The sequence below is a fragment of the Onychomys torridus genome, chromosome 1 (genome assembly GCF_903995425.1).
Source record: "Onychomys torridus chromosome 1, mOncTor1.1, whole genome shotgun sequence".
NCBI lineage: Eukaryota > Metazoa > Chordata > Mammalia > Rodentia > Cricetidae > Onychomys > Onychomys torridus.
Window position 1 is genome coordinate 81388706 of NC_050443.1, and position 22912 is coordinate 81411617.

Below are 22912 nucleotides of genomic sequence, written 5' to 3' on the forward strand. Positions count from 1 at the left end.
CTCAGTCTCTCTAGTAGCTTGTTCAAATCTTAGATGGCCTTTTAATAAAAAAAATCCAGATCCACATATCAGGGTGAAAGCTGAAAGATCAGAGAAGGAGAACAGCCAGACACTAGTTCTTACCTCTATGAAATCCTTAGCCTAAAGAGAGTGATTTCCCGTCTCCTTACGCCGTATATACTTTTCTCTGCCCTGCCATATTACTTCCTGGGATTAAAGGCATGTGTGTTTCCCAAGCAAAGGTGTGAGATCTCAAGTGCTAGGATTAAGGTGTGTGCCACCACTGCCTGACCCTTATGTCTAATCTAGTGGCTGGCTCTGTCCTCTGATCCTTAGGCAAGTTTATTAGGGTACACAATATATCACCACAGTAGCTTGTGCCAAAGTTCTGGCTTATTACAGCTAGTATGTAAATAAATATTCACAGCACTTTATCCCTCACACCCAACCAACAACATCTAACTACTCACCAGCAAATGAACATGAAATTATGTAAAAATGTACAAAGTTAGAATAAAGATTCCCCAAAACCTCTGCTGTTCACATTAGAATTGATAAATCTCACCACCATGCTGAGTGGTAAGAAGCCAGGTACAAAAAGTACAGATGACTTAAATATGTAAATTCCTGAAACATCAAAATTAACTTATAGTCAACAACCCCCCAATCATTGTATAGGATTGAGGATTAATTCTTAAATCACAGTGGGAGTTTCTGTAGGTGACAGAAATGTTTCAGTTGTGTTGGTAGTTATTCTGTGAAGTCTCTCCAACTGCATGCTTATTTATATGTAAACTGTATCTCACCGAAATTAACTGACACAGTTCCCACGCCTGTCCCTGGTTTACCTGTCACTATAGAGTTTTAGGAGATGGAAGCACACGTCCTGAAGTGGTCTCCGTGTGTCTTTCTCCTCTTCTTCTACCATACAGCCCAAACCCTCCAGGTATGATGGAAGAGGGGAGCAGGCATACTTATCACCCTCAGAAGTATTCTGTAAGGGAAGAATGTGACATATCAATACAAAAGTTGTGAGTTTTATCAACTAGCATTATCATGTCTCAATTATTCAGACACATGCATTAAGAATGCTGTAATGCTTTAAAGAATCAAGGCTTTTAAACTTTTCTGATACACTTGTTTTCAATCTGATAAAGACTTAAAGGAGCTCAGTAGATTCCCTCCTTGTCCATTTGTCACAATTCTCTTTCCCCTCAGTTTTGAGACAAGGCCTTTTCAATGGAGAAATTGAAGAGACAAGGTAAAGGATGATGTTTTGACCCTGTGTCTGTTTTAATTTTATATTATTTTCAAAGAGGGCAGTAAGTAGTAAGTATTATACTATAAAATGTGATTCAATGGCTTTTTCTCTGTATTCCTTTAAAAAAAATTTTTGGGGGTTGGGGATTTAGTTCAGTGGTAGAGTGCTTGCTGGCCCTGGGTTCGGTCCTCAGCTCCGACAAAAAATAGAAAAATAAATAAATAAAATTTTCTTTTTTCTTTTTTGAGACAGGGTCTTCACCACTAGCCACCTGCTTCTGTCTCCCAAGTGCTGGGATTAAAGGTTTGCAGTACTTCTCTGAAAAGACAAAACACACACCAAAGTTCTCACCTGGCTCTTCTGAACACACATACCTGAAATGCTTCTTCATACATGCTGAGAGCCCTGGAAATGGAGGCTGTTGGTGGAAGCAAATACCAAAGATGGACAGCAAGTGCACGTTTCCAATCCAGCTGGGAGCACACATTGATTTGCTTCTGTTCTGACAGCTGCCACACCTGCAGGAGACAAAAGCATCACCATGACAATTTTATGTTGCCTTGGTTATTACTGCCTGTCTACAAGCTGTTCCTTATGTTTATTTTTTGGATTTGTTTTTGAGACAGGACCTCACTATGTATACCAGGCTGGCCTTGAACTAAGATCCTACTTACTGCCTCTCCCTCTCCCAAGTGCTAGTATTAAAGGAGTGTGCTACCATACCCAGTCTTAATGTAATGGTTTGAATACGAAATCTCCCCTCCCATAATTAACAAGACAGACATAAAGACACAGAATCAGATAATCAAAGAGTAAGCAGCAAAAACTGGCTTAAAATAATTACTTCATTTTTGGTAAAATGAAGAGTGGTAGCTATTAAAAAGAATGATACTACATTACATGGAAAAATGTCCATACACAGTAAATTGAAGGAAAAAAAATTTCAGAATCGTTCTCCATAACTAAGTTTGCTTGATATAAACACATGCAAATATGAACCTATACATCAACACAGATGAAGACAGACAATAATAATTATTATTTAAGAGCTGTCCGCCCTTCTATTTTATTTTATATTTTTAAGATTTATTTATTATGTACAGTGTTCTGCCTGCATGCCAGAAGAGGGCACCATATCTCTCATTGTAGATGGTTGTGAGCCACCATGTGGTTGCTGGGAATTGAACTCAGGACCTCTGGAGGAACAGCCAGCTCTTAACCTCTGAGCCATCTCTCCAGCCCCCGCCAGCTCCAGTTTTAACGTTTATATATAATTAGGCCAGCGAGATGGCTGAGTAGGTAAAGCGTGGGAACCTCAGTTTGACTCCCAAGATACTGGCAAGTTATCCTTTGTTGTTCATGCATGTGCCATGCCATATACACACACATGCTTGAGGGTGAGAACACACTAAACAAATGCAATAAGATTTTTCTAAAAATTGTTTTGAAGCAGGGCCTTACATAGTTCTAAGTACTCACTAAGTAGCTCAGCTTGGCCTTGAAGCCGGGGTAATCCTTTGGCCTTGCCCTCTGTGTACTGAGATTAGAGGCACACAATACAACTAACATTAGACTTTTTTTTTGTTTGTTTGATTAATTGTGTGACATGGTTTTTTGTTTGTTTTTCTAGAAAAGGTTTCTCTGTGTAGCCCTAGCTATCCTGAAACTTGCTCTGTAGACCAGGTTGGCCTCAAACTCATGGCGATTAACTTATCTCTGCCTCTCAAGTATGGGATTAAAGGCCTGCACCACCACTGCCTAGCCTAACATGATGTTTCGAGACAGGGTCTCTTTATGTAGCCCTAACTTTACTGGACTTCTCTAGACCAGGTTTGCCTTGAACTTGGGTCTAGATCTCACAGCACTAGGACTAATGGTGTGAGCCATCGTGCTTGGCTGCCTGACATTTTAATTTGAAAATATTTCTACCTAGAAATAAAACCAAACTGACAGTTATATTAACAGTGTACAATTTACAAGAAAAATTAATCTGACATTACCGGTTTTCCAGCTAACAGGGCAAATATGCGCAACCTTTCATCCTGGATGAAGCAGTCAGCCTGGAGCTGATGCCAATCGGCTAACTGCATGGTGAGCAGCTCTCGGACTGACTGGCTACCCACTAACTGAGACAAAAGAAGAGCAAGGCGATGATCACCTGTAAAAGAAACACAAGTTTTCAGGTGAGGACTAAGGATTAACCGACCTGATGAAACACAGACCACTGTACTTCTTCCAGGCCTTCGGAGGAAAGACTTGACATCAGTGTTAAAATACAGATACTTCATACTTGAGTAGAGTATCTTCAAAGTGCTTTAACCTAAAAAGGTATGCAATATGTAGTGATAACAGCAGCTTTTCTCCCTCTGTGACCCCTTTGCAAGGCACCACGTTATCTATAAAATGGAGTAAAGTTAGCTAGGTATGGCAGCACATGCCTTTCATCCCAGCACTCCGAAAGCAGAGGCCCTGTCTATAGAGTGAGTTCCAGGACAGCCAGGGCTCCATGGAGAAACCCTGTTGGAAAAACAACAACCAAAATGATAAAAAGGAGGAAAATGTCACCTGCTTCAGTGTCTGCCATGAAAATGAGATGACCTCACTGAAGACAAGCCCAACTAGAGTGTACCACACAGCACAGAGAAACCAAACCTAAACAGCAGACACACATGTGGTTTGTGCAGTGTCATATGGGTGCTGGAAGAGCAGCCAGTGCTCTTAAGAGCTGAGCTAGCCCCAGCCCCATGTCTTGCCAGAAATTAAAACTATCATCTTAAAAGGCTCATTTCACAATGAGCCTTAGACTGAACCAGGATCACAAGGACATGTGCTGTTAGACCCAGTTAGCTCTGATCTGACTACATGCGGGCCTTGTCAAAGAATGACCTAAATTCATGTAGCAAGCAAGCACTGCAGTGGCCATCAACTGCTAGTGTTCTAGGTGACAAAGGAAAAAAGAAGGTCATGTGCATGTCTGTATTTGCTGGTCGATATACATAGATACTATGTTCAACACAGATGGCTAAGTTCAGAGAGGAAGCTGGTTTATCATATCTTGATACACAATAATTCATTGACTACACTTTCCTCTGATCAGAATTAGCCAGGCAATGTTGGTTGATAGTGCTGTTTGTATTAATTTTTTTTTTCTGTCTGTCTACTTACTGTCTACCTATCTATTCACCTACCTAACTACATACCTATGTACCTGTCTTTTAGTTTCTATGTAGCCCTGTCTGTCCTAGAACTCAAGAGATCCCTGAGCCTCTGCCTCTCAAGTGCTGGGATTAAAGGCGTGTGCCACCACACCTAGCATCAACTGCCTATTTTTAGAAGTTGCTGATTTAGTTTTCTTGTGTTCTATTCCTATAATCTCAAATTGGCCAAGCTCACCAAAACAAATATAGTTAATGGCTATAATTAGTTGGCTTTGAATAAAGCAGGTTCCAATAAAGTCTGATCAAGAATCTAACCACATACATATAATCTGAATTATGCCATTATTTTCATCAAGATTTCTGTTAAGATGGTCATAAAGCAATTGCTGAATGTCTTACTGATAGAAAAACTTAAAAAGCACAAATCTTAAATCTAAGTATTTCAACCTAGAAATTAAACATATAGATTATTAAACTTTTTTTTTCTTCCCCATGGAGCTGAGGACCAAACCCAGAGCTTAGCAAGTGCACTACCACTGAGCTAAATCCCCAACCCTATTAAACTTATAAGTGGATGAAATAGTGAGTTATTACAAAAGATCTATGTGTAAGATGTTCAGATTATTGTTTCTGGAAGCAGGGGATGTAAAAAGAAAAAAGAATGTCAACAAAGGAGGCTTGAGGATGGCTCAGCAGTTATGAGGGTTTGCTGTAGCTGGGGGGTGGCGGCAGTGGGGTGTGCACGCCTTTAACTCCATCACTAGGGAGGCAGAGACTGGTGAATCGCTCAAGGTCTGCCTAGTCTACAACGTGAGTTTCAGGACAGCCAGAGTTGTTACACAGAGAAACTGTCTTGAACACCAAACAAACAAAAAGGGGGTTTACTGTGCGATTATTTGGCCTCTAGCACCTATGTAACAAGTTGGGTGTCTCGTGCACACCTGTAAAGCCAAGTCCAAGTGAGGCTGGAGACAGGAGGATTGCTGAGGCTTGCTAGCTTCCAGCCTAATTGAGAGAACGCTAGCTAGCCCCTATTTCAAGGTGAGACCTTGCCACAAAGAAGTAAGTAGACAGTGATTGATACAAGATGACACCTATCAGCCTCTTTTGGCCTCCTTATGTATGTATAAGTGCTCATTTGTTCATGTGTGTGCACACACACACAAAAATAGAATGTCAAAGGAATATGCTAATGTTATATTAAAAGACTGCTAAGAAATGATTATAGCTACCTATGATATTTTAAAGGAAAGAACAGAATGTACATCAGGAAATTATCTTTGACAGGTATTGATACTCACCTCTATACTACTGAGGACCACTAGGACACTAAGTTTGAACCATTTATATGTATATGTTGTTCAGTGTGCATGCATTTGTGCATACTTTATGTATTACAAGGCTAACCACTGAAAATGGTAAGATGACTAAGTCTTAGAATTTGGGTGATTTTGTCCTATTATTGCTTTCTACTTAGCTGAAGTTTCTGATTTACTACAAATGCATATAACAAAATCAACACAATTTTAATTAAATAAACAATATTTAAGTTTCCAGAGTTGTTTAGAAGAACAAGGCATGGTCTCTAGAGGAACCAACAATCTTCTTGGGATACAGTTAAAAGGCAAATTACAATTAAGGAGCAGGGACAGTGCATAGGAAGTAGGTAGTGATGCAGAGGATCCCTACCTGACTGCTGTGCCAGAGAACAGGCCTCACTAATCCTACTGCCTGTGAGGTAGCTGAAGACAGCTTCTATGGGATTGTCTCTTCGGGTTAAGGAAACTTCCTCTTCAATCTGGGGTGCAGCAGTACGGGACAGCCAGCGGGAAAAAGCTCTTCTTCGCTCCAGAACCTGAATGTATTCAGTGGGCTCATCCAGCTGGCTGTCAAGCTCCTTCAGGTGGCCCCATAGGGCTTCACATAATGTCCATGTCAGGCTCCAGTGCTTCACAACTAAGAAAGTACAAAAAGCAATGCTATCAAAGTCTGGCAATCATTCCTGAGAGCTCATCACTTTCTGTGGTGCAAAACACATCAATTACCACCATAAGCACTCATTCAAGTTTGTGAGCTCATTACTCCCAACCTGGTCATCTTATAAGTGTTTTGTGTTCTGACAAATAAAACTTGATTGGAGATCAGAGGGTGGAACTAGGCACTAGTTAACCACAGAGGCCAGGCAGTGGTGGCACACACCTTTAATTCCAGCACTTGGGAGGAGGAAACAGGAAGATCAGGAGTTCAAGGCCACCCTTGGCTACAGGAGATCAAATTGTTTAAAACAGAAACAACAGGATGGTGGTGGCTCACATCTCTGATCCTAAGCACTTAGGATCCCAGCACATGGGAAGCTTACACCTTTAATCCCAACACTAGGGAGGTGGAGACAGGATCTTGGCCTCATTCAGCCTGAGGATTTGTAGAGAGATTTCGTAGAGGTAAAAAGTCTCTAGTGGCTGGCTGCTCTGCTTCTCTGATCTTTCACCCTAACATCTGACTCCAGGCTTTTAGGATTACACGTCATATAAGTTGCACAGTACAGGGTACATTTGCTATGTACCTTTGATACTTACATAACAAATATAGCCTGATGGATGCTCCCTTAAATTCCTCTAGCCTGTGGCTATTAACTCTGATAGTCAAGAAAAGGTTTTCCAATTTGAAATTCTGCTACAAAACAATTTAAAAACAATTTTAGTGGGTGTTTTGTATGAATGTGTCTGTGCATCATGTGTGCCTGGTGCCCACAGAAGCTCCCTTGGAACTGGAGATATAGATGGTTGTGAGCCTCCATGTAGGTGCTGGGCACCTCACTTACCCACAGCAGCAGCAGATTGCTTTAGCTGGTACGCTAATATAGCAAATATAGAAATGTAGCCACAATTAGGGCTATTGTCCTGCAAGTTGACCTCCACACATTTGAGTGGCGTGTGCGTGTACACACACACACACACACACACACACACACACACACACACACACTGTAATGTTGGGCCTGACATATGAGTCTTATTAAAACACCAGAGAAAAGACAGCTGTTTAACAAGATAACAAGAAGTGATAGCAAAACTGAATATTCAAGTGTAGGAGACTGAGGATAGATTCCTACACCCCACTTTGAATCTCATCAACTCAAATGGACAAAGACCTTTACCTAAGACCTGAGACATTTATACTGCACCAGGAAAACACTGGTTAAACACTAAGATACAGGACCAGGCAGGGACTTCCTGTAGAGACCTAATAAGCAGTAAGTATTGACAAAATGTATTCGAGCAAAGAGCTCCTGTATGGAGAAGAATCAATGGTCAAAAGGCAGATTATGAAACAGTAGGAAATCCTTGACAGCTGTTTGTCAAACAAGGGACTAGTATCTGGAATTAAAGATAACTAAAAAATAAATAAATAAATCAAACAAATCAATAAATGGTTAAGCAAATGACCCAACACATTTCAAATGAAGTACAAATCTTTAGCCACCAGGGAAATGCAAATCAAGACTCTCTTGAGTTTCCATTTTACCCCATCAAGAAAAAAGGAAAACCAATGCCGGGCGGTGGTGGTGCATGCCTGTAATCTCAGCACTTGGGAGGCAGAGGCAGGTGGATCTCTGTGAGTTCGAGGCCAGCCTGGTCTACAGAGCTAGTCCAGGACAGGCTCCAAAGCTACAGAGAAACCCTGTCTCGAAAAAACAAAAAACAAAAAAACAAAAAAAAAAATACAAAAAAGGAAAACCAAACCATTTAAAAAATGACAAATACTGGTTAATGGCATGTAGAGAAAAGGCTCTTTCATGTGATCTTGTTAGAAATGTAAATTAGTCCAGTCAATATAGCAACAAGTATGGAGGTTCCTGAAAAAAATTAAAATGTAACTACAGTGTGATTTAGCCATGACTTCTTACCCCAAAGAATGAAAGTCAACTCATAAAAGAGATGCCTGTATCCCCACTGTAACTGCAACATGATTTCAAACAGCCAAGTCAGGGAAATCAGTCTTGACTGCTACCAACAGAGATAAATGGATAGAGAAAGTGTGCTCTATATACGTGGAGGAAGTTTACTGATCGATAAGGAAGAATTAAACTAGGGCATCTGCAGGTAAATGCATGGTAAGCAAAATAAGCCAGACTCCAAACAAAATAAAATTGGAATTCCATGTTCTCTTTTGTAAGTGGAATTTAGGAAAGGAAGTTATAAGAAGAAAGAAAAGCCATGCTTAGGGGCACATGCCTTTAACCCGAGCACTTAGGAGGTAGAGGCAGGCAGAGGAGATCTCTGAGTTAGAGGACAGCCTGGTCTATATATTGAGTTCCAGGATAGCCAGGGCTACAGAGGGCTACCTTGCCTTGAAAAACAAAAACAAGGGGTTGGGGATTTAGTTCAGTGGTAGAATGCTTGCCTAGCAAGTGCAAAGCCCTGTGTTCGGTTCTCAGCTCCAGAAAAAAAAAGAAAAAAAAAGAAAAACAAAAACAAAAACAGAATGATAAACCTGACAGTAAAAAGGGACTAATAGGGGTACAGAAGGGATAAAGTATAGGGATAAAAGAGGGTGAATATAATCAAAGCATCTAAGACACACACACATGCACAGTTAGCACATGCCAACAATAATGATAAAGGGCAAATAACAATTGCATATCTCCTGACACAATGATAATTATAAATCTAAACTTCCTATATAACTTCAAACATTGTTACTTAATGTCTTTGTCATTTGTCAGTTAGAGGGTTTCCTTTCACTTACTTTCATGCCACTACCATTATTTTTTAAGTCTAACTAAAGGCTTTTAAGTCAATAACATTTTAGAGAGGGGAACCCCTCTCCATAAAGATGATTTGCAAATCACACGGTTCAATATCTTGTTTGAATAGAAGGAATATAATTACAAAAATCCAAGGATTTTACTAGCTATACTTCTTTGAGGAGTACTTATACATTACAAGGCGTAAGAATGATTACAAATGCTAACTCCTAATTTTCTTGTCCCAGGTGAGCTGCAGAAATGAGTATGCAGAGGAAATCACTTTAGACCTGTAAAGAAACACATCTAGAAACATGCTACTGCTAGCCTGACTCTGCAACATCAAAGGCTAGCAGCACGATGTGTACTCACTCTGTACTTCCAGCAGATCTCTGGGGGACTCTGTAACCCAATCTGCGTAATCATGAATGACTGAGACCCCGGGGTTGGGGACAATGAGAGGACACAGCTCGTCTACATGCACAGTGCTATGTTTTAACTTGAGCTCCAGAGGCGTCTGATATAACTGCAGATCTTCATCCAGCTTCCTTTGTCTCAAACCGAGTTTTTCCAAATGAACTTTGAATGGGGATTCAGATAGACTAGGAGAAACAACAGTGAGTCAGAAAATGAAGGAACGGCCGAGATTTCCCTACACCAACCTTTGATGACTTCCAACAGAATAAAAAGCATTTCACTGTGATGTTTATTTGTTGAGACAGGGTTTCATGTGGGCCAGGCTGGTCTTGAAGCACATAAGCAAGGATCACAGTGAATCTCTCAACTTCTTGCCTCTACTTCTCAAAGTGATGGGATTACAGGCATGCAGGAATGGACCACCATCCTGGGTTTATGCTGTGCTGGGAATGAAACCATGGGCCTTGAGCATACTACGCAAATACTCTACCAACAGAGTCATTCATGGCCCTCAGAAACGATTTTTTTCAAGATTTACTTGTATGTAAGTTTATGTGTGTATGCTGTGGTCAGAGGCAGATGATGCTTCTAGAAGCCAGGAGTAGGTGTCAAATAACCTGCATTGAGAGTTACAGTGAAAGCTGCCCAATGTGGGTGCTGGGAACCAAACCCGGGACCTCTGAAGAGTAGGAAATACACTTTTGGCCACTCAGCCATCTTTCCAGCCTTAGCTTCTTTAAAAAAAAAAAAAAAAAAAAAAAAAATTTTTTTTTTCCCGAGACAAAGTTTCTCTGTGTAGCTTTGTGCCTTTCCTGGAACTCACTCTGTAGACCAGGCTGGCCTCGAACTCAGAGAGATCCGCCTGGCTCTGGGATTTAATCTGCTGGGATTAAAGGTGTGCACTACCACCGCCCAGCTTTCTTAAATTTTAAAAAGACTAATGAGATGGACTGAAATATTAAGAACTGTTTATAGAAATATGTATAAACATGTATAAACTCTGAAAACAGTAATTTCTAATGACCAATACTGTTGTTTATAAAATCATGCATAAATGATACAATGTAGAATAGACCAATGAATTGAAATGTAACAGCAAAGCTCAGGGTGGGAGTCAGTAGTTACTGGTTTCGTCACTTATTTGTGATGACACTACAAAATTCAAAGGCCAAAGTTGCATGTAGAATACCTTGCTTGCAAATACTTCCATGTCAAAAAGTTATGAAACCAAGCTTATAGATACTAAATATTTTTTGAGACAGGTCTCATACAGCCCTCAAACTTGATATATAGCCAAGAAAGACTATGAATTTCCGATTCTCCAGGTTTCACTGCTTGAGTGACTAGATTATAGGTGTATACCACCACACGTGGCCAGATTATAAAATGACTCCTTTGTTTCTGTTTTAAATTGAAGTTCTAGAGAATGAAGCCAGGGCATGCCTGCCAGGAAGCGCTGTTCCACTATTCCACTGGGCTATATCCTAGCACTGGAGTTTCTAAGATAGGTTCTTCTTAGATTCTTACTATACAGCGCAGGCTGGCCTCCAACTTGTGATCTCTTCTGCATGTCTTTGAGTGCTGGGATTACAGGTATGTGCCTCCAAGCCAAGAAATGCTCTACATTCAGATAGGCATGAAGTCAGTCTGACCTTGAAGCATTTTAAGATATTAATAATCTCCAAAATATTATAATACCATAATCTAGAGTCAATTACTAAATTTAGAATGGATTTTACTGAGGTTCAAGACACTGATGATTTTTATTTTTCCAAAAATCAACTTCATAAACAAGTAATCATATTCATTTAGTCCATAGTAAATGTACACACACTTGTTATGTATAATAAAAAATGCCTTAAAAAATGTATTTTGTGTAAACTCAATACATTCTGTATGGTAAATACCATAAGACTTAATTGCAAGGACTACATAGGAATATATATGATACTGTGCATACAATATATGAAATACTTATACTTGGGCTAAGACATTTATATAGAAAAATCGCAAAGCAGCATGCTGACCTTGGGTTTGCTGATAACAGATCAAACAGCCTCCAATTTCAATGTTGTCATTCCCAAAAAGCATCAAGAAATATAACTCACGATTTAACAGCTACTGGATTGGGTAGGAATCCATAGTCCATCGAATCGGCAACCTGCTGACTTTCCAGTTCATGGGAACCATGTAGTTGTTCTCCACTGTTAGCAAGAATCCAGTTCGGGCCCCAACCAACTCGAAAGGAACGTCCCATGAATAGGGCCATGTCCATCAATAGTTTCCCCTTGCCATATGTAACAGATTTTTCAAGAGGGACTAGTCCCGGTTGCCTGCGTATCCCCACTGTTTTCAGCTGAACCTCAGGAGCTGGGCTGGGCACTGTGAACACAGTGGCCAGTGGCAGAGGGACAGACCAGGGGGATGTGGATGGCACATTCATTAGAGATGATGTTCTAGGAGTGCGAGATTCTTGCACAGAGGCACTTGGTGAAAGAAAAGCTCCACTTGCAAATTTTGATTGTAGCAACCCACCAACTGAAACAAGGAAGAAAAGACACTGAACAACAGTTTATTTCTTCAGTAACAACAAAGATCACTAAGGGTGAAGACATTGAGTCAGATTTTACAATCATTACTTTTGTTTTGTTTTGTCTTGAGACACAGTCATTATGCACCTTATGTCCAAGAACTGACAAGGTAGATCAGGCTGGCCTCACCACCATAGCTGGCTACAATATAGCTCTGGCTGTCTTGGAATTCACTATGTAGACCAAGCTGTCCTTGAACTTAGAGATCTGAGTGCTTATGCCTCACTAGCGCTAAGATTAAAGTGTGTCACTGTCTGGCTTGCAATAATTACCTTAAAAAAAAAAAAGGTTTTATTTATTTATTTATTACTTATTATTTATTTATTTATATTTATTTATTTATTATATTTATTTATTATTTATTATTCTTTCTTTCTTTCTTTATTTATTTATTTAGAGCTGAGGATCTAACCCAGAGCCTTGCGCTTGCTAGGCAAATGCTCTACCACTGAGCTAAATCCCCAACACAAATTATGTGTATGTATGTAGGTGTGTCAACATGACAGTAGCTGCATGTGGATGCCACATGTCCAATCCCTCTGGAACCAGAGTTACAGGTGGTTGTGAGCTGCCTGATGTGGGTGATCTGAGTGCTTATGCCTCACTAGCGCTAAGATTTTAAAAATGACAGATACAACTGGAGATAGTTATATATACTGAACGACATCAGTCCCAGATATACAAAGGTTGCATGTGTTCTCTTATTTATAGGTCTTAGACGTTATAGATCCCTCATATTACTGATGACATGAAAGAAAAACTGTCTGGGGATCAAAGCTGACTAGTGAAAGCAGGGGACAGAGAAAGGGGGAAGTAACCAGCTAGGAGGGAATGAATGATATACTAAAGGACATTATAGAGGCTGCAGAGAAGGCGGAATTCCTTGCTCTACAGAGGGCCTAAGTTTGGTACCCAGCATCCACATAGGGGCTCACAACTATCCCTAACTTCAGTTGCAGAGGATCTGACTCTCTCTTCTCTCACCTTTGCAGGCACTGACTGCACACACGTGCTTCATATACATACACACAGACAAAACACTTAATAAACATAAAATAATCTAAAAAATTTGAAGGACATCATACACTTGTATGAAAACAGCCTTATGTATAATTAAAAAACAAAAATAGCCAGGCAGTAGTGGTATACATCTTTAATCCTAGCACTCTGGAGGCAGAGGTGGTTGGGTCTGAGTTTGAGGTCAGCCTGGTCTACAGAGCAAGTTCCAGGACAGTTAGGGCTACACAGAGAAACCCTCTCTCAAAAAACCAAAAACAATAACAACAAAAACAAACAAACAAAAAACAAAAGAAAATAAAAACAATCCCACACAGATCAAAACTCAAGTTACTACACTGTAATGTTCAGTGCTAGATCTGAGGAAATGTTACTAAGTGATGCTATAATAAGGTAAAGAGATGGCTCAGCAGTTAAGAATACAGTCTGCTCTTCTCGAGGACCTAGGTTCCCATCACCCATGTGGCAGCTTCTAAGTCTTTAACTCCAATTCTGGGTGATCTGATACGCACCCTCACAAGTATCTGTGGGCACCAGGAATACAAGTGGTGCAGACATACAAGCAGGCAAAACATTCATACACATAAAATATTTTATTTTTTGAGACAAGGTCTTGCTAAGGAGTCAGACTCATCCTGAACTCATATCCTCCTTTCCTTTAATACTGAGATTAAAGGCATGCCCCACAATGCAAAGTCTTAAGTATTTTAAAAGTCAAGTTTATGAGTACAAACATCTAGTATGTTTTAAAGACAGCATCTTGCTATAATCTCAGGCTGGCTTTGAACTTGTTAAGCTAGAGATTATTGGTGTGAGCTACCATGTCCCTCAATCATTTAACTCTAGTGTTTAAATTGTGTGTGTGTGTGTGTGCCCCATGGCACACATGTAGAGATAAGAGGACAACTTTAGGAGTTGGTTTGCTCCTTCTACCTTGTGGGTCCTAGGGATCAAATTTAGGTCATCAGGCTTGGTGACAAGCGTCTTTACCCGTTGAGCCTTCTTGCTGGCCCTTATTTAGTTCTTTTTATTCATTCATTCATTCATTTATTTTTTTGTTTGTTTGTTTTTTGAGACAAGGTTCTCTGTGTAACAGACCTGGCTGTCCTGGAACTCTCTGTAGAGCAGTTGGCCTCAAACTTGCAGAGATTCACCTGCTGTTTCCCGAGTGCTGGGATTAAAGGTGTGTGCCACCACTGCCTGGCCTATATTTAGCTTTTATGGAAACATTTAAAATTCCCAGTGGTAGTTCTTTACCTTTCATGGTGTTGAGCCACTATGAGGAAGCTGAAAACTGAACCCAGGTCCTCTAGGAAAGCTCATAACTGCTGAACCATCTCTCCAGCCCAGTACTCCATTAACTATAATCTGCAATCCTACTAGGAAAAGGAGAAGTTGAAAATCTACTATGTGATTTACCCCACAGGAATTTTTGAAGGTTTAGAGAAAAGGAGAAACTTGAAGTTTACTACCAATGAAAAACACTTTTCCCTAGAAAGCAGCAAGCCAATGTAAGGACTAGATAAAAACATGGCAACTTATGGAATCTTCTAAGTACTGTGGTAGAGTCTAGGACATTAGAGCTTAATATGTAATCCACACTCACAAGTGACTAAAACATGATACTCAAAGTGCACAAGTACTTAAAAACTTGCCACTATCTGCACTTTTTCTTCTTTTGTTTTAAAATGTTATTTATCTTGTGTGTGCATATAGGTGGCATCCATGTATGATGGTGTGCATATGGAGGTCTTTCCTTCCACCACATGGATTCCAGAGATCAAGCTCAGGTCATCAGGCTTGGTAGCAAGCACTTTTATATGCTAAGCTACTTCAATGACCCATTTACATTTTTTAAAAGAAATTATTTAATGTGTATGTGTGAGTGCCTAAATGTATATGTACCATGTGTGTGCCTGGTGGCTAGGGAGCCCAGAAGAGGGTGTCAGGTCCTTGGAAACTGGACACAGAGGGTTATAAGCCACCACGTGGGTTCTGAGAACTGAACTGGGGTCCTTTCCAAGAACAAGTGCTCTTAACTGTTGAGCCATCTCTCCAGCTCCTGAGTCTTGCTGTGTTACTCTGGGTAACCTCACACTCGTAGCAATCTCCCGTGCTTATTGTTATTCATATGGCTTTTAGGACTTGTGCTAGAGAAATCCATTCAGCTTAGAAGATGTGAGAAATAGGACCTAACTCAACAGTTTCTTGAAGAACAGCACATTTTATACTGTACCTATTGAGCGGGCTTTTGATGAGTGGGAGGCCGAAATGGGGAGTCTAGGAGAACAGATTTCTTGGACAGTGTCTCCTTTGGAGGGGAAGTGACTGAAGCGTTGATCCATGGCATCTACATCTTCTTCATCAACAAGCAATGATGCTTTCATGATCTAAAAAAGGCAGTATCTATAGAATGACTATTTCCCACAAATACAAGACCATAAAAAAATGCAGTTTATATGAGCCAAAAAACAAAACAAAACAACTGTTTCTTTAAAGCGTGTGTCCAGAACATTTTTGTGACCAACATACCACTACATGTGCCCAAAGGACTGAAGTCATGCAATTCTCTGCTTTGTATTTACTGTGTTCCACCATGTCCTGGCACACAGTGGTTCCTATTAGTTGCTGAATAAATGATTTTAAAGTCAAGCATAAGCCAAAAGCTAAACACATAAATAAAGGCTGCAGCTAGAGGAAGAGAGAAATTCAGCATGCATTGACCATGTTACTGAAGTGTCTAAGTCTGAAATCCTAACACCACACTGTAGACAAAGTTATGGGATTTAATAGAACTTAGTGTTGGCAGTAGATAAATTTGTCTTCTAAAGTCAGAGCAGTAAAGTGACAAAAATTCTCAGCTGAGAAAACACCTTTTCATTTTATGCAGTAAAAAAGAGAAGTCACCTTCTCATCCTCAATATAAAGCTTCCTTACTGAATGGGAAACACTGGCCTATTTCCTTTTCTGGGAGATATGCAACTCTCATTAGTCTTAAGTGAATAATCAAAGAAGACATATGATGTTATACAAGAGATAAATATTAAGTTTGGCTTTCTGCCATAGTAAGCATGTGTCAGAACTTCACCTGTAAGACATGTGGATTAATTCCCAGTGAAGATGCAATGTGTGTTGAAGCAGACACAGGCTCCTGATCCTCAGGCACACTCTCTTCTAACACAGAATCCAAAACTGGCTCCTGGGTGATATCTACCATGTCACTGTCCAGTTCCACAACCCTCCCTAACTGCTCGACTTCTGGGCTCTGGCTCTGCAGACAGCAAAAACAGAGAAGCAACATTAAAATAAGCCAAACAGATTAATGGTATATCAGATAACTTTACTCATAGTATGATCTAGAAATACTCTGCATGTTCCAAGAGATATAAGCAGATTTGCTAAGAGGGATTTAACATTAATTGTCTCTGTAAGTATCTGGACACAAATGGTTCATGGACTATCCTTTTGGTATTATCATAAGGCAAGGTCTACGATCTAAGTCAACACCCAAACAGCCGTCTTCAGAGGCAGGGATTACATTGTATCTCCCTTTGTTAGCAACCATAATCTCCTGATTTACAGGGGGTCACCTTGTCCTTCCAATGACTTGAAATTGGAAGTAATTGGGAAGACAAGAAAGGCACAAATATTACATAGGCACTCTCCCAAATTACACTTAGTCCACAAATAACTCCATTTTGTTAATTTTTTAAATTTATTTAATGTGTTTGCTTGCTTGCATGTATGTACAAGCACCCTTGTGTGCCTGGTGCTAGAACAGGCTAGAAGACACCTTAGATGCACTGGCACTGGAGTTATAAATGGCTAGGAGCCACCATGTGGGTGCTGGGACCTGAATCTGGGTCCCTCCAGCCCCAAATTTTACACTTCTTGTTTTACTTTGTTTTTCGAGACAGGGTTCCTCTGTATACCCCAGCTGTCCTGGAACTTGCTTTGTAGACCAGACTAGACTTGAACTCACATTTGCCTGCCTCTGCCCCCAGCTGTAAGTCAATTTCTAGTTAATAGTTTGGGTTCTAAAATTTAATCTTTTGGGGGCTGGGGATTTAGCTCAGTGGTAGAGCGCTTGCCTAGCAAGTGCAAGGCCCTGGGTTCAGTCCTCAGCTCTGGAAAAAAAAAAATTTTGATCTTTTGGGTGTCTAGAGTCAGCTGAACAGTGTAGGTGCAATCTTATGTGAGACATGAGGAAGGTCCACACTTAATTTCCCTAAAAGGATAAACAAGCAACAGTATTACGGACATTTCCAATCAGGGAATAATCTTATTATGTTTTAAAGAATCAAAAATTACATTTATAGAGCTGGAGAGATGGCTCAGTGGTTAAGAACATTGGCTGCTCTTCCAGAGGATCGGGATCAATTCCCAGCATCCACATGACAGCTCACAACTGTAACTCCAATCCAGACGATCTAAAACTCTCACACAGACAGGCAGGCAAAACACCAATCAGTGCTCATAAAATAAAAATAAATTGTTTTCAAAAGGCTACACTTACATTATAAAGCATTTAAAAGAAAAATAATGGCAAAATAATTAACAATGGACTAAGGAGATGGTTCAGTCAAAACTGTTTGAGGACCTGTTCAGATCCCTAATACCAATATAAGAAGTCAGTGGCTGTGGGGCACAAGCACAAGGCTCTCTGCAGGTTGCTGGCCAGCTAGCCAAGCCAAACTGGTAAACACCAGGTTTGGTTAGAAACCCTGTCTCAATGATGTAAAGTGAAGAGTGATAGAGGGAGACATCCATCACCAACCCTCAGTCTCTATACAGACCTCTACAGTGTACCTCACACATGCATACACATACACCACACATACAAGATAGCTTCTGGTAAAAGGTTAATGCTTATAAAATAGAAGTCACTATAAATTAACTAGTTCAAAACATATTTGTATCATATGTCCTAAATACACACAGAACCTAGAACAGTGTTAACAAGTGACTGCAACAATTCATGAAACATTTTCAAGACAAAAGGTACTATTAAATATTTCTCTTATTAAGCTAAAACTTACATATATGATTGCTGCACAATGTTTGGCTGATTTTTTCATGAGTGCTATTTTATGTTACATTTTAAATGAATGCTGTTATATACTAAGTTTTGTTTCAATATCACTTTGGCTCAGTGGTTAGAATACTGGGTGATCTTACAGAGGACTCAGGTTTGATTCCTAGCACCCACATGGCAGCTAACACTGGTCTGTAACTACAGTTCCAAACGGATCCAATGTCTTCTTCTGGCCTCTGAAGGTAATACACACAAGGAGCACAGACACAGGCAAAACATCTATAAATAAACACATTTACATTTTTGTACTTTATTAATTTATTTTGGAGACAATGTCTTACTATGTAGGCCAGGCTGGCCTTGAACACACATCCTGCTGTCTCAGTCTCCCCAGTGCAGAGGCATTACAGTTATATGGCTAAAAGTTTTATGGACAAAAATACCCACCGTCAACCAACATTTTCAGTTTCTTCTTTAACTGGGAATTTACTACGGCTACTCCTCTATATGCATTCCTTTAACAATTACCCTCACTAAAAGAGTATGGTACCCTGTAAACAATTACAAACGACTGTGACATTATCCAAAGACTGCTTTAATAAAACCAGGTAATGTCCCCAAAGCTTAGCACACTCCTGGCTTGTTCAAGGACGTGGAAGGATTTGACAACAGGCACTGCCCAGAATGAAATGACTGCTGAAGCTGTAGCACATCAGACTCCTTTCATGCTTTAACACCGTGGGGATGGGAGCTCAGTGGTAAAGGAGTGGGTCAGTAAAAATAATCCCGGAATGATGCGCCCATACTAATAATTATGGGAAAACTGTCACCCCGTAAGTTCTCTTTTCTTTAGACAGGGTATCACTATGTAGTCCTAACTGCCCTGAAACTCACTATGTAGATCAGACTAGCCTCAAACTCAGAGATTCGCTTACCTGTGTCCCAAGTGCTAGGAGGAAATAAAGGTTTGAGGTACCACACCTGACAACTACAACGCATTTGGGGAGTGATGTTACTGGGAATGGAAGCGAGAACCTTGTTCATGCTGTAAGCACAGGCTAAGGTGAGCTACACCCTCACCCAGAGTTCCCTTTCAACTAATTACGTCCCACATTCAATGAACACATGCTTTGTGCTTTGTACCTAATATAGCACCTGGCACACAGCAAAGAAAGCAACTGACCATGAAAGGACAAGGGCTGAGGACAGCTGGGTGAAGATGGAGGGAGGGAGAACGGTGCCAACTCACTACACTGCTTAACCACGGGATAACCGTACACCAAGAAACCCTCCCCACAGCACTTGAGCCAAGTGGGAGGATTCTATAAAATACCAGGTGAGAGACAAAGGGGATCCAGGACACACTGACAAAGAAGGTGTTCCACCTTCCCACACAGCCATTAAAGGTAGATGCATTGCCTGGTGAATGGACAAGCAGGAAGGGAAATACCATACAGCTGAAAACCAGCAACATTCTGGGAATCCCACATGCATGGACTTTAGTAGAATATACCTAAGAAATTTCAATAAACTACCCAAAAATAAATCTTTTAAGAAATCCTGGCCAGGTGGTGGTAGTGCACAACTTTAATCCCAGCACTCAGGAGGATCTCTGACTTCTAGAAACCCTGTCTTAGATAACAGGTTTTCAATTGTGAACCCTATCCTCTGTATTTCAGATTATCATTTTATAGATAATTTCTATAAGTAATATTTATAAAGCAATGTTCTTGTATTTAGGAGGAAGCCAAACATCTTGTCTTCAAGAGTTTACACTGTAGGAAAAGGAAGTTAAGATGATGCCTAGTCAACTTTTCCCAGTATCTTTCTTCCCCACTCTTGCTTAGCATACAGCATTTTTTATCATTCTGACTTCTGAAAGCTAACTTTGAAGTGTCTAGTCTGCTACGATTTCTCTTTCTCTCTGTCTCTCGGCTGTCCTAGAACTCGCTCTGTAGATAGGCTGGCCTCAAATCAAAGATCTGCATGCCTGTCTCCAGAGCGCTAGGATTAAACGCATGCACCCAGCAACCGGCAAGAAAGGTTAATTTTTACACTCAAAAGAACCTTCTACATTTAATTAACATGGTCAGGACTTTAAATACATACTCTCTTAATTCCAAGGGAAAAGTGAAATAACCCAAGGTGTTCTTAAATTTAAAAAATAAATAAATGACCAACCCAAGATCAGATTTTAATATAGTTGATACTATCCTTTCAGCCAATATAACTTGTCTTCTAACTGTAAAGAATATTTTCACAGTTTCGTTTGAAAACTACCTGCCAATAATACTGTGTTCTCTTCAAAAGAAGTAACATGGGGTTGGGGATTTAGCTCAGTGGTAGAGTGCTTGCCTAGCAAGAGCAAGGCCCTGGGTTCGATCCTCAGCTCCAGAAAAAAAAAAAAAAAAAAAATAACACATAGGATTTCAAAGGCTTGTGTCTTGTATTCATACACTAAAAAATTTCTGCATGAGGAATAAGTCTTAATTATATTAGCTTATATTTGATGTTTAAGTTAATAAGAAAATCAATGCTAGGCAGTGTTGGTGCACGCCTTTAATTCCAGCACGTGGGAGGCAGAGGCAGGTGGATCTCTGTGAGTTCAAGGCCAGTCTGGTCTACAGACTGAGTTCCAGGACAGGCTCCAAAGTGACAAGGATAAACCCTGTCTAGGAAAAAAAAAGAAAGAAAATTGTCACTACACACACACACACACACACACACACACACACACACACACTCTTTGATAGTGTCCTTTTATTTCAAGTCACAGCATATATAAATCTTATATCCAAAATCCTGAATCCTGATACCTTTTTCCTGGGGTGGATGGGGAGGGGGGAGTTTTAAAATTGGTGTTGGAGAGATGGCTCAGCAGTTAAGAGCACTTGCTGCTCCTTTCTGGGGACCCAGACTTGGTTTCCAGTATCCACATGGTGGCTCACAACCATCTATAACATCAGTTCCAGGAAACCTGGTGCTTTCAGGTCTTGAACAGGCACAGGAACACAATAGATACACATATATATACATACATGCAGACAAAATATTCATACATATGAAAAAAAAACTTGAAAATTTTTTTTTAACATTTCTTTGAGTGAATTTACTGACTGAACATGTTTCTAGGAAAGCTATCTTGACTTGTTATTGAACTCAGGTTCATTTCAATTATAAGGCTGGGGTAAAAGCTAAATCTATATCTATCTGAGTGTCAAACGTTTCAGGTCTTTCTGTTTCAAAATCTGCCCATACATCTCCATCAGCTGAGGAGAATTATTAAAAATTAATTACGTCTAAACCCCACAGGAGTTCCATGGAACTGACTGAAGTGATGGCTGATCTAAGAACCAATGTCAAGCTCTCCAGACAGTCGTCTGGAAACTGGAATCTCAAATCAGGAGCTTGGGGAAAAACAAAAAACAAAAAACTTTCCTGTAGTAGCTTTAATTTACCTGCAGCCAAGGATTATCTGTCAACATTTTCTCTCACCTAAAAGTTACAGAAGATCATACAAAATGTATTTTCTTTTTTAGGAGCAAAGGTAAGGTTTATAGACCACCTGGAAACAGGGAACTGAGACTACTGGATAAAAAGCAGTGTTGTATAAATGTGACCCTTAAAATAAAGCACAAACTTTCTTAAACAGCTCAAGAAAGAACCTTCCATTTGTGCTATACTTGGAGGGTGGGAGTGGGGTTGAGGGAGTCCTCCATCAGACTCACGAGCACCTGATGGAGGTCAGCCTCTCTGGGAAGAATGCAACAGTGTGATGTGTGACAATAGCAACTTTGACTCAAGAATGAAAAGAATGTGTCATCTGTTCTGAGTGCATTCAGATAGTTCAGGTAGTTTCCTGTGCCAAGTAAAGCAACTAATATTAATAATTAGCCAGTCCCTCAAATGTCACCAGGGAATAGGAAGGAGTAGTCCAGAGCCCCATGTTCCTAACACACTCAGAGCAGTCTTCATAATGCTTAATGTAAACAAAACATCTTTCTCTCTCCCCTGCTCACTCACCGCCCACCGACTTCTCTTCCCCTAGTACCCCTGCTCCCTGTATTCTATTTGTCCAGTCTGAGCCCTTACCAGCCCTGTCTTGGCTAGAACTCATCCTGAGATAGCTTTTGCTCTCAGTTTTGTGATGAGTCTTGCCTACTACACTATCATTTCAGGAATTTAGATTTTTTTTCCCAAGTGTTGGATTTTGGTGATTAAAGTTGACTACATAAATTTGTTCTGTTTAACTTCAGATGAAGCTTTTTTCCTGCCATATCTTTAATATCTTACATAATATGTTTATCATCAGGAAGTTAAAAAAAAAACACCAAAAAACAAACAAAAAAAAACAAACCGCTATTTGATTGTTTTTTTGAAAAGATTGAAAAAAATATATATATGGGATAGGAGTCACACAGACACAAAAAAGATAGATAAATGAAAGGTAACCATATTTGCCCAGGCAGAGGAAGGCAGATCTCTGAGTTTACAAAGTGGGTTCCAGGACAGCCAGGGCTACACAGAGAAACCCTGTCTTAAAATGACAGGGAAAAAAAAAAAAAAAGAAAGAAAGAAAAAAACAAAATACAAAAACTAACCAACTAACTAGACAAACAAAAGAACCATGTTCATTTACAGATTTCTTGAGATTGTCTTACCAGGTTGATCAGGCTGGCCTCAAAC

The 22912-nt window shown here is 40.0% G+C and overlaps 1 protein-coding gene across 3 annotated transcripts in view; it reads right to left on the reverse strand.

Annotated features, from left to right (window-relative positions):
• Positions 1–22912, reverse strand: part of Nup98 (nucleoporin 98 and 96 precursor) — an 88995-nt gene that overhangs the window by 7069 nt on the left and 59014 nt on the right. For all 3 annotated transcript variants that reach the window (XM_036187651.1, XM_036187670.1, XM_036187661.1), the window contains exons 21-28: positions 16280–16462; positions 15428–15581; positions 11692–12121; positions 9539–9768; positions 6109–6375; positions 3262–3419; positions 1636–1779; positions 849–994 (exon numbers count right to left, since the gene is read on the reverse strand). In XM_036187651.1, coding sequence (XP_036043544.1) covers positions 849–994; positions 1636–1779; positions 3262–3419; positions 6109–6375; positions 9539–9768; positions 11692–12121; positions 15428–15581; positions 16280–16462 — 1712 coding nt within the window. The remainder of the gene's footprint in view (positions 1–848; positions 995–1635; positions 1780–3261; positions 3420–6108; positions 6376–9538; positions 9769–11691; positions 12122–15427; positions 15582–16279; positions 16463–22912) is intronic.